The 12,517-nt window shown below is 34.5% G+C and overlaps 1 protein-coding gene across 9 annotated transcripts in view; it reads right to left on the bottom strand.

Annotated features, from left to right (window-relative positions):
- NF1 (neurofibromin 1) overlaps positions 1–12,517 on the bottom strand; it is a 255,886-nt gene that overhangs the window by 134,860 nt on the left and 108,509 nt on the right. For all 9 annotated transcript variants that reach the window (XM_089900778.1, XM_089900773.1, XM_089900775.1 and 6 more), the window contains exons 15-16: positions 2,889–2,968; positions 1,218–1,341 (exon numbers count right to left, since the gene is read on the bottom strand). In XM_089900778.1, the coding sequence (XP_089756904.1) occupies positions 1,218–1,341; positions 2,889–2,968 (204 nt within the window). The remainder of the gene's footprint in view (positions 1–1,217; positions 1,342–2,888; positions 2,969–12,517) is intronic.

Raw genomic sequence — 12,517 nt, 5'->3', positions numbered from 1 at the left:
TTGAGATTAAGTTCCTCTGGACCAGAATTAACACTGGTATATAAGCCACAGATAAGAGTGACTTCACTGACCAGAAGACTACAGATTCATTACTGGATTACTAATGCTTGTACTCTGGAGAATTATACCATAGGCAAGGGCATGAAACATGCAACATCTTTTTCCTTATCTTTGGAATAATGCCAAATTCCACTCTATTAACACACTAAGATAAGCCAGATATAAATAGATCCAACTTACCATTAGCCCATTTCTAAACAAAGAAAATTTAACAAGCTGCATGGTACACTGAAAAGCATACGCGTTTGATACATTTAAGATTTCTCGGGCTTCCCTGGTGGCGCAGTGGTTGAGAGTCCGCCTGCCGATGCAGGGGACACGGGTTCGCGCCCCGGTCTGGGATGATCCCACATGCCGCGGAGCAGCTGGGCCCGTGAGCCATGGCCGCTGAGCCTGCGCTCCGCAACGGGAGAGGCCACAACAGTGAGAGGCCCGCGTACCGCAAAAAAAAAAAAAAAAAAAAAAAAAAGATTTCTCATAGATTTTATCCATTCTAGAAATGGATAAAAATTCACTGAATCAAGTACTCCTAAAACTATGCTGTAACAGAAGAACTTTTTAATTGACTAATTATAGAAACTTTATGTTAAAAAAAAATAAAGGCTCTTCTCTAGCCCCCAAAACCTTCTCACCATACTCCAATAGTTCAGGATCAAAACTTTTCACTCAACCCCAAGGAAGAAGACTCCTGATATTTTCAAGAGGTAAAAGCTTTCTCGCAGAAATATAAATAAACCTAGATTGAGGGCCCTCAATCTCTTCCCTTCAGCTTCTTTACGTATACAGATAGATAACATTCTCTGGGCTAGCCTAGCCATAGGATTCAAGTCTTATGTATGAACTTGAGAGGACAGATAGACTATGTTGTTACTCAATCTTCTTTGGTTATAGCAGCCCCCACTCCTCCTAGGACTGCCCCACAGAGTCCTGATTAACTCAGCTAGACTTTATCAGGATTGTGGCTTTAAGGCTAAAGGCTCAGAATAATTTTTAAAGAGTTGATTTGTCAGCCATTGTCTTCTGCACAAAATTTCCCTTGAAGACTGTAGGAGAGAGGAGCTGAATTAGGACTTAATTTGGCTAATAAACACTTCCTTAATGTCTCCTCATTACCATTCCAAATATTCTTCCATTTTGAAAGATATCACTTTGCTTACCTTATTTTTAAGAAGAAATTTATTCCTGCAGATCAAAATTTCCCGCAACCATTTGAGAATTTCTGTGCTACTAAGCATTTGATGGCTAGTTAATTTCTTGCAGATGTAAAAAAGCATTTGTGAGCTGCAGAAACAAAGTTCACGGTTACCAGCATTGTCAACAAACAACATAATGCAGATAAAATCAGTCCATAAGAATGGCATTCTCTAATAATGGACAAAGTCTAGAGAAGCTTATTTTCCTTTCCAGGATTTGTTTTAGAGAAATGATTATCAAAATGTTAACAGCATGATCATCAAATGATGTAAGTATACGGATTACGTTAAAAAAAAAAAAAAAAAAAGCAAGTACTTCTAAGCCCCCTACTCTCCCAACTTCCAGGTGTTTTATCCATGCATCTCATCCTTGCAGAGGACTCAAGAAAAAATTATAGACCAGGTGCACAGCACAGACTGTATGTGAACCTAACGCTCTAGAGCAGGGGTCTGCAAACGACTGCCTGCAGGCCAAATCCAGTCCATCATTTGCCTTCGTAAATAAAGTTTTAGTGGAACACGGTCACACCCCACTCATTCATTTACATATTGTCTATGGCTGCTTTCAGGTCCCAACAGCCGAACTGAATAGTTATAAAAGACACTACCTGGCCCACAAAGCCTAAAATATCGACTACCTGGCCCTTTAGAGAAAAAGCTTCCTTATTCCTACTCTAGAGCTGCACTGTCCAACACAAGAGCCACTAGCCAGCCACATGTGGCTGCTGAGCACTTGAAATATGGCTCGTCTAAATTAAGATGTCCTGTAAATATGAAACATAACAAATTCTGAAGACTTTATTAAAAAAAGAATGTAAAATATCTTATTAATAACTTTTGTATTAATTACATGTTGAAAAATATTGTATATATACTGGGTTAAAAAATATACTATTAAAATTAATTTTACCTGTTTCTTTTTACTTCTGAACGTGGCAACTAGAAAATTTTAAATTACATATGTGGTTCACATTACATTACTATCAAAAAGCATTGCTTCAGAGTCTAGGATTTAACTCAGCTGCCAAGTGACTTGGTGTACCCACTTCTATAAGAAAATGACAAAACCTGAGGCTTACACACTTACATTTTCCTCAATGTGTTACCTCTGTGCTCACTGAAAGGTAATAATTTATATAACCAAGGAAATAAATTATAAAATATATATATATATTTTGCCTTCTAAGCAGATATTCTGTATTAATTCATCCACCAAAAACACTGGTATTATCGAAAATGTATGAAAGATCATAGTTTAGAAAACTGAAATAAACTATTAACATTACAAAATTTTAATACTCTAAGCTTATAACTGTAAAAATCAATTTAAAACACAGTTGTAACCACATAAAAATCCAAAATAGAAGAGAACATACCAAATAACAGTACTTATGTTTGGATAATGAAATTTAGCACAATTTTTAAAAATTTATTTTCTAAACTGCTGTGACAATGTTCTTACAGTTAAAACAAGAAATAATCTAATAATTTCAAGTCAAATAAAATACAAACTCATAAAACCTCTGGAGGTATAAATGAATAAAGTTTTATAATAAACTAAGTACTACAGAGTTAATATTCAAAGACAAAAAATACAAAATAAAATTTTAAATTGAAAAATAACAGTGCATATACCTGATTTCCCAAAATGTTTCTACAGGAGCATCAGGATTCCACAAATCAATGCTATCTAACTGATGAAGAACCAACAGAGCCTGAATTTTTAAAAAAGAGAAAGAGAAGACTTATTCAAAAGAGTTTTGGTAAACATAACACTGGAGTATTTATTTTACAAATGCTAACTAATTGAGCTACTTAATTGTAGCCTCAACACACAGTATAGGGCACAACAGAAAAACTCTGAAGAACCAAAATCTCTAGGGGATTATATGTATTATATATATATAATAATATATATATAAAAAATGAAGTCACTTTATTCCTATCAGTCTTACTTTAAATGGCATATACACATAAGTCATATACTGATGAATTCAGAATAGCAATATACATGTGTAAAAAGTGCTTTAAGACACAAACAAAATAATTTCAATAAGTATCAAAGAACTCTATAGAAAATAAAAATAATCCCCAAGTAAGGAGATCTCTCCAAAACTAATACACACAAAAATATTTTACCTCAAGACAATATGGTACTGGCACAAAAACAGAAATATAGATCAATGGGACAGGATAGAAAGCCCAGAGATAAACCCACACACCTATGGTCAACTAATCTATGACAAAGGAGGCGAGGATATACAATGGAGAAAAGACAGTCTCTTCAATAAGTGGTGCTGGGAAAACTGGACAGCTACATGTAAAAGAATGAAATTAGAACACTCCCCAACACCATACACAAAACTAAACTCAAAATGGATTAGAGACCTAAATGTAAGACCGGACATTATAAAACTCTTAGAAGAAAACATAGGAAGAACACTCTTTGACATAAATCACAGCAAGATCTTTTTTGATCCACCTCCTAGAGTAATGGACATAAGAACAAAAATAAACAAATGGGACCTAACGAAACTTAAAAGCTTTTCCAAAGCAAAGGAAACCACAAACCAGACAAAAAGACAACCCTCAGACTGGGAGAAAATATTTGCAAACAAATCAATGGACAAAGGATTAATCTCCAAAATATATAAACAGCTCATGCAGCTCAATATTAAAAAAAACAACCAACCCAATCCAAAAATGGGCAGAAGACCTAAATAGACATTTCTCCAAAGAAGACATACAGATGGCCAAGAGGCACATGAAAAGCTGCTCAACATCACTAATTATTAGAGAAATGCAAATCAAAACTACAATGAAGCACCACCTCACATCAGTTAGAATGGGCATCATCAGAAAACCTACAAACAAATGCTGGAGAGGGTGTGGAGAAAAGGAAACCCTCTTGCACTGCTGGTGGGAATGTAAATTGATACAGCCACTATGGAGAACAGTATGGAGGTTCCTTAAAAAACTAAAAATAGAATTACCATATGACCCAGCAATCCCACTACTGGGCATATACCCAGAGAAAAGCACAATTCAAAAAGACACATGCTCCCCAGTGTTCATTGCAGCATTATTTACAATAGCCAGGTCATGGAAGCAACCTAAATGCCCATCGACAGACGAATGGATAAAGAAGCTGTGGTACATATATACAATGGAATATTACTCAGCCAGAAAAAGGAAACTGGGTCATTTGTAGAGACATGGATGGATCTAGAGACTGTCATACAGAGTGAAGTCAGAAAGAGAAAAACAAATATCGCATATTAACGCATGTACGTGGAACCTAGAAAAATGGTACAGATGAACCGGTTTGCAGAGCAGAAATTGAGACACGGAAGTAGAGAACAAACGTATGGACACCAAGTGGGGAAAGCGGAGTGGGGTGCAGGTTGTGGTGTGATGAACTGGCAGACTGGGATTGACATGTATACACTGATGTGTGTAAAATGGTTGACTAATAAGAAAAAAAAATAATTAAAAAAATAAAAATAAAGTCAGTCCATAAAGTCTGAAAAAAAAAATTTTACTTCTAGGCCATAAGATAAAGTAGGAGTTATCTTATTTGCCACAAATTCTTTTGGAACAGACAGGACAAATTATTTTTCAAAAAGGAGAGAGGGGGAGGAAAATAGATTTTGTATTTCATAGCAGATTATTCATCGTAAAATACCTCAATTGACCACAGAATTGAAATTGGATTTGGCTCACAGAACATTAACAGGAATACGCAACTAATATAAAAAAAACTATTAAATAAATTAATGCCATCAAGGGTATAAAGAGTAAAACTAGACTCTTCCTTCAAACCAGCCCTATCCTAACTCCAGCTCCACAACGTTTCCCCTGGACGCACACTGTTGAGCTCTGCACATTCTTCTCAGTCTTGGGTCAGCACATTTGGACATTCTTTACTCCTCTTTAAAGCCTTTTATTAAAATTCCAATGAAACACTGTTTGGAACACATAATGAGATCTGATTTCTTCTCTTAAAACCAAATTAAATGCATAAACTGCAAATACAGCTGCAATGATAACCTGCCTCACATTAGGAAAAATAAGTAAATTTCTAACCTTGTTCAACTTTGTAACTCCAAAAGTTATAAATTATATAAACATCAGACCTATATTTTCTATTTCAAATACTTTCACTGTAATTATTTTGAGAAGTTTAGTGAAAACTGCAATTTGTTGTGAGAATCTTCAAAAATTATATAGGTTATACCTCTCATATCAAGGAAAAACAGCCCAAATTAACATTCAATTTTGTTACTATTGTGCAAAAATTTAGTTACTGACACTTTAAAGTGGCAAATTCTGTAACGTTTTTGTTTGACAAAACATTTTTTTGAAATATTCAAAGAAAATGTGTTAGCCTTTTCTCTGCCTTAATATGAATGTTTTCCTTTCCATGTTCCTTTCCATTTTTAAGTTTTCCACATATATTTTAACAAAACTGTAAACACAGTATACTCCTTTGACATTTCATAAATATTTTTCCATATTGCTTTGTGATCTGCATGGTTTAATGGATTTTTTTTTGAATTTTATTTTTTTTCTATACAGCAGGTTCTTATTAGTTATCCATTTTATACATACTAGTGTATATATGTCAATCAGTTCACCAAATTGAAATATCATTCTCTTGTTATTGAATATTAACACATTCTCTTACTAGTGAATATTTAAAATTCTCCTAATGTTCTATTACAAATAAGAGCAGTAAGCATATATGTGTGTAGCTTTTTCCTTTTAACTTATATTCACAGGATTAAAAAATTACAGGAATGTAATTATTTGGACAGAAAAATGGACATCTGTATAGCTCCTGCTAAATACTGTCAAATAGCCTTCCAAAAAGAATGCAAAGTATATACTGTTTTATAGAACCAACAGCAATGTACACAAATACAGGCAATGAGTGTAACAATGAGTGCTGAAACACTTTTGGTAAAATAAAGCATGATAAATAATGAAGTAGCAAATCTTAAATATATAGTTCAATGAATTTTCACAAATGAATATACCTCATATAACCATTCCCCAGATCAACATTATTAACACCCAGAAGCCTTTTTCACATTCCCTTCCGGTCATCAGCTCTTGACAAAGGTAGCCACTGTTCCGACTTCTATCACCATAGGTATTTTTGCCTGTTTCTGAACTTTGTATAAATAAAGGGAATCATACAGCATGTTCTCTTTGTGTTTGGCTGTTTTCACTCAATATTATGTATGTGAGATTCAACCATGCTTTGTACTTAGTGGTAGCTTGTTCTTTCTGCATTGCTTTAATAAGTGGAATGATAATGTTGATATATTTGAGTTGTTTCCAGCGTTTTTGCCTACTACAAATTATGCTGCTATTAATATTTTTGTATGTGTCTTCTGGTAAACATACATATACCTTTCTGTTGGATACATACCTAGGAGGAGAATTGCTAAGTCATATGTTTAGCTTTTATAGATATATTGCAAAACAATTTTTAATGATGGTTGTACTAATTTACTTTCTTACGAGCAGGATATGAGTAAAAACAAAGCACAGTTTGATCCTTGAACAATGAGGTTAGGGGTGCTGACCCCCCATGCAGTAAAAAATGCACATATAATTTTTGACTCTCTAAAAACTTAACTACTAATAGCCTACTGCTGACTGGAAGCCTTACCAATACCATAGTCAATCAACACAAATTTTGGATGTCATATATATTATATACTATATTCTTACAGTAAAGCTAGTAAAAAGAAAATGTTGTTAAAAAATCATAAAGAAAAAAGATCTATAGTACTGTACTGTATTTATCAATACTGTTAAGTTTACATCATGTTTACAAGATGAATCAGCTTTTTCTATAACAATGATGGCATCTTCGATAGTGTAATCCTTCCAGACTTTCGTAATGTTCTCTCTATTTGGGTTCTCGTCCATAGCGTTGACAATCCTTTTCACAGGGTACCGAGTGTAATGAGCCTTAAAGGTCCTTATGAACCCCTGATCTAGAGGCTGAATTAGAGACATGTTTGGGGCAATCAGGCCACTTTGACACCTTCAGTGTTAAACTCATGGAGTTCCGGGTGGCCAGGGGCATAGTCCAGTATCAAAAGAACTTTAAAAGGTAGCCCCTTACTGGCAAGGTACTTTCCTCATTTCAGTGACAAAGCATTGATGCAACTAATCCAGAAAAAGGGTTCTCACTGTGCAGGCTTTCTAGATGTACAACCAAAAGGCTAGCAACTGGTATCTATCTTTTCCTTTCAAGGCTTGGAAGTTAGAAGCTTTATAAATAAGGGCAGTTCTGATCATAAACCTAACTGCATTTGCACAAATCCTGGTGCTTGCTTCTCCTTCTTACTAGTAAATGTCCTTTGTGGCATTTTTTTCTAGAGTAGCACACGTTCATCTGCATTATAAACCTGTTCAGGCTTACATCCCTTCCCCTCAATGATTTTCTTAATGGCGTCTGGGAACTCATCTGCTGCCTCTTGGTCAGCAGAAGCTGCTTCTCCTTTACCTTTTGACATTTTTAAAGCCAAAGCTCTTTCTAAAAGTATCAAATGATCCTTTGCTGGCATTAAATTCTCCAGCTTTTAGATCCTTCACTTTCCTTTTGCTTCAAATTGTCAGATAAAGACTTCACTTTTTCTCGAATCATACTGAAGTCAATAGGTATACCTTTCTTACAGCAATCCTGCACCCACATAAAAGCTGCCTTTTCAATACAAGATAAAAAGATATTTCACAAAAAGTGCAAGGTTTCATGCCACCTGGAGTATCTGCAGCAACAGCCTCATGAATTTCCATTCCCCCCCCAACCAATAGTCCTTATGTTGGATTCATTTATCTTCAAATGGCAGACAACCACAGCTGTCTACAATCTATAGCACATATCAAACAATTCTTGTAATGTCATGACTTCTTTCTGCGTTCATCACTAGTGGCACTTCATATGGGTTACATGGTGTTATTCAAGGTATGTTACTGCACTAAAAATGATGAAAAATACACGAGAACCACAAGAGATCGCTTTTTACTGATACACAATTTACTGATGAGATTAACTGCTCATGCAGAGACTATGAGCCTCACATAGCATTTTAAATGGATACTCATGACATTGAGCTCACCAAAATAGTAACAAAATGCAGTTATGAAATCATTACAGTAGTACAGTATGTACTACAGTTGATTTTATGCAGTTATGATTTAATACTGCATCTGTACATTTCTTTATATTTATTTTGACTGTGAAAGATGCCATGTATAGTCTGTAAGTGTGTGTGTAAGTTTTGATAAATTTTAACTTTTTGTAATAGATTTATAAATGATAATATATGGATAAACAAGGTCTTACTGTATAGCACAGGGAGCTACATTCAATATTCTGTGATTAAAACATAACGGAAAAGAATATTAAAAAAAGTACGTATGTATAACTGAATCACCTTGCTGTACAGTAGAAATTAACACAACACTGTAACTCAACTATATTTCAATTAAAAAAAGTAAAAAAGTGTAATAAAATAAATGACCCAAAAAATGATAATATAGACTGGTATCCATATATATTTTATGTCATGACATACCTTTTTCTTAATTTTTTTGGTATTTCTAGGTTAGCAATTCATTGGCAAGTTTTTTCAAATTGTCGTAAATATTCAAAAAGTTTTCCAACATATTTTTTGAAAAAATCTGCATACAACTGGACCTGCACAGTTCAAACCCATGTTGTTCAAGCGTCAACTGTATAGTCATTTGATCTTTCATAAACCTTTTTGTTATCTGCTATCTAGCTTAATTTCAATGTAGTCATAAAAAAATTTTTGGATAATTTCAATCCTTCAGAATTTGTTGAGACTTGCATTATGCTCAAGATATACTAAATGTTCCACATGTACTTGAAAAGAAAATGCATTTATTGAATGCAGTGCTCTGTAAGTGTCAAATAGGTCAAATCTGATAACCATGTTGTTCAGATCTTCTACCCTTACTATTCGTTTGCTTGCTTATTCTACCAGACACTGAGAAAGGTATGCTCAAGTATCCCACTATAACTGTATTTGTCTATCTCTCCTTTTACTTTACATGTTTTTATATATTTAGAAATTTTATGTTTTTGCTTTATATATTTTAAATCTTTGTTATCAGACTCATAAAGTTTTATTTTCTGGATGGATTAGAACCCTTTGCAATAATGAGATGTCTCTTTTTATCATCCAACATAGGACCACCTAAAAGCAAATATTAGCAGACATAAAGGGAGAAACTGACAGTAACATAATAATAGTAGGTGATTTTAACACACCATTTACATCAATGGACAGATCATCCAGACGGAAAACCAGTAACGAAACACTGGCCTTAAACAACACGTTAGTCTATATCAACTAACAGATATGCAGAAAACATTCCATCCAAAAGCGGCAGAATACACACTCTTTTCCAAGTGTACATGGAACATTCTCCAGGATAGATCACATGTTAGGCCACAAAACAAGTCTCAGTAAATTTAAGAAAACTGAAATCATATTAAGCATCTTTTCCAACCACAACACTATAAGACTAGACACCAACTACAAGAAACAAACTACAAAAAACACAAACATGGAGGCTAAACAATACGCTACTAAACAACCAATGGGTTACTGAAGAAATCAAAGAGGAAATAAAGATACCTGCAGACAAATGAAAATGAAAACACGACGATCCATATCAAAATCTATGAGATGCAGCAAAAGCAGTTCTAAGAGAGACGATTACCTCAGTTCTAAGAGGAAGCCTAGCTCAGGAAACAAGAAAAATCTGAAATAAACAAGTTAAACTTACACCTAAAGGGACGAGAAAAAGAAGAACAAACAAAACCCAAAGTTAGTAGAAGAAAAATCATAAAGATCAGAGCAGAAATAAGAGAAACAGAGACTATAAAAGCAATAGAAAAGATCAATGAAACTAAGAGCAGTTCTTTGAAAAGATAAACAAAATTGATAAACCTTTAGCCAGCCTCATTAAGAAAAAAAGGGAGACGGCCTAAAAGAATAAAATCAGAAATGAAAAAGGAAAAGTTACAACTGATACCACAGAAATACAAATGATCATAAGAGATTACTATGAACAATCATATGCCAATAAAATGGACACCTGAGAAAAAAATAAATTCCTAGAAATGTACAGTCTCCAAGACTAAATCAAGAAGATACAGAAAATATGAACAGACCAATTACCAGTAATGAAACTGAATCAATAATAAAAAAAATTCTCAACAAACAAAAGTTCAGGACCAGATGGCTTCAAGGGTAAATTTTACCATTTAGTGAAGAGTTAACACCTATCCTTCTCAAGCTATTGTAAAACATTGCACAGGAAGGAATGCTTCCTCACTCATTCTACGAGGTCACCATCACCCTGATACCAAAATGAGACAAAGCTATGACAAAGAAGAAAATGACAGGCCAATATCATTGATGAACACAGATGTAAAAATTCTCAACCAAATATTAGCAAAATGAATTCAACAATACATTAAAAGATCACACACCATGATCAAGTGGGATTTATCCCAAGGACACAAGGATTTTTTTTTATATCCACAAATCAATCAATGTAATACACCACATTATCAAACTGAAGAATAAAAATCTTATGATCATCTCAATAGATGCAGAAAAGGCTTTTGATAAAATTCAACATCCATTTATGATAATAACTCTCCAGAAAGTGGGCACAGAAGGAACATACCTCGACATAATAAAGGCCATATGTGACAAACCCACAGCTAACATCATACTCAATGGTGAAAAGCTGAAAGCATTTCCTTCTAAGATCAGGAACAAGACAAGGATGTCCACTCTTGCCACTTTTATTTGACATAGTTTTGGAAATCCTAGCCACAGCAATCAGAGAAGAAAAAGAACTAAAAGAAATCCAAATTGGAAAGGAAGAAGTAAAACTGTCACTGTTTGCAGATGACATGACACTATACATAGAAAATCCTAAAGACACTACCAAAAAACTATTAGAGCTCATCAATGAATTCAGTAAAGTTGCAGGATGCAAAATTAATACACGGAAATCTGTTGCATGTCTATACACTAACTACGAACTATCAGAATGAGAAATTAAGGAAACAATTCCCATTTACCATCACATCAAAAAAATAAAATAAAATAAAATGCCCTGGAATAAACTTACTTAAGGAGGCAAAAGACCTATACTCCGAAAACTATAAGACACTGATCAAAGAAACTGAAGACAACACACAGATGGAAAGATACACCGTGTTCTTGGATTGGAAGAATCAATACTGTTAAAATGACCATACTGGCCTTCCCTGGTGGCACAGTGGCTAAGAAACCGTCTGCCAAAGCGGGGGACATGGGTTTGAGCCCTGGTCCAGGAAGACCCCACATGCTGGGGAGCAACTAAACCCATGAGCCACAACTACTGAGCCCATGTGCCACAACTACCGAAGCCCATGTGGCTAGAGCCCGTGCTCCGCAACAAGAGAAGCCACCACAATGAGAAGCCCATGCACCGCAATGAAGAGTAGCCCTGGCTTGCCGCAACTAGAGAAAAGCTCGCGCACAGCAACAAAGACCCAATGCAACCAAAAATAAGTTAATTAATTAATTAATTAAAAAAAAAAACAATGGAAGAAAATAAGTGGTGCTGGGAAAACTGGACAGCTACATGTCAAAGAATGAAATTAGAACATTCTCTAACACCATATACAAAAATAAACTCAAAATGGATTAAAGACCTAAATATAAGGCCAGAAACCATAAATCTTATAGAGGAAAACATAAGCAGAACACTCTTTGGTATAAATGGTAGCAGTATTTTTTTAGATGTCTCCTGAAGCAAAGGAAATAAAAGCAAAAATAAACAAATGGGACCTAATTAAACTTAAAAGCTTTTGCACAACAAAGGAAACCACTGACAAAATACAAAAACAGCCTACTGAATGGGAGAAAATATTTGCAAACTATATGACTGATAAGAGATTAATATTCAACATATATAAACAGCTCATACAACTCAACATCAAAAAAACAAACAACCCAATTTTAAAAATGGGCAAAAGAACTGAATACACATTTTTCCAAAGAAACATACAGATGGCCAACAGGCATATGAAAAGATACTCAATATCAGTAATCATCAGGGAAATGCAAATCAAAACCACAATGAGACACCACCTCACATCTGTCAGAATGAACCAAAAGAACACAAATAACAAATGGTGATGAGGATAT

This window comes from Delphinapterus leucas, chromosome 19 (assembly GCF_059928025.1).
Source record: "Delphinapterus leucas isolate spDelLeu-1000000601 "Yukka" chromosome 19, BTC_Dleu_Yukka2, whole genome shotgun sequence".
Classification (NCBI taxonomy): domain Eukaryota; kingdom Metazoa; phylum Chordata; class Mammalia; order Artiodactyla; family Monodontidae; genus Delphinapterus; species Delphinapterus leucas.
This window is presented reverse-complemented; position numbering and strand designations above follow the sequence as displayed.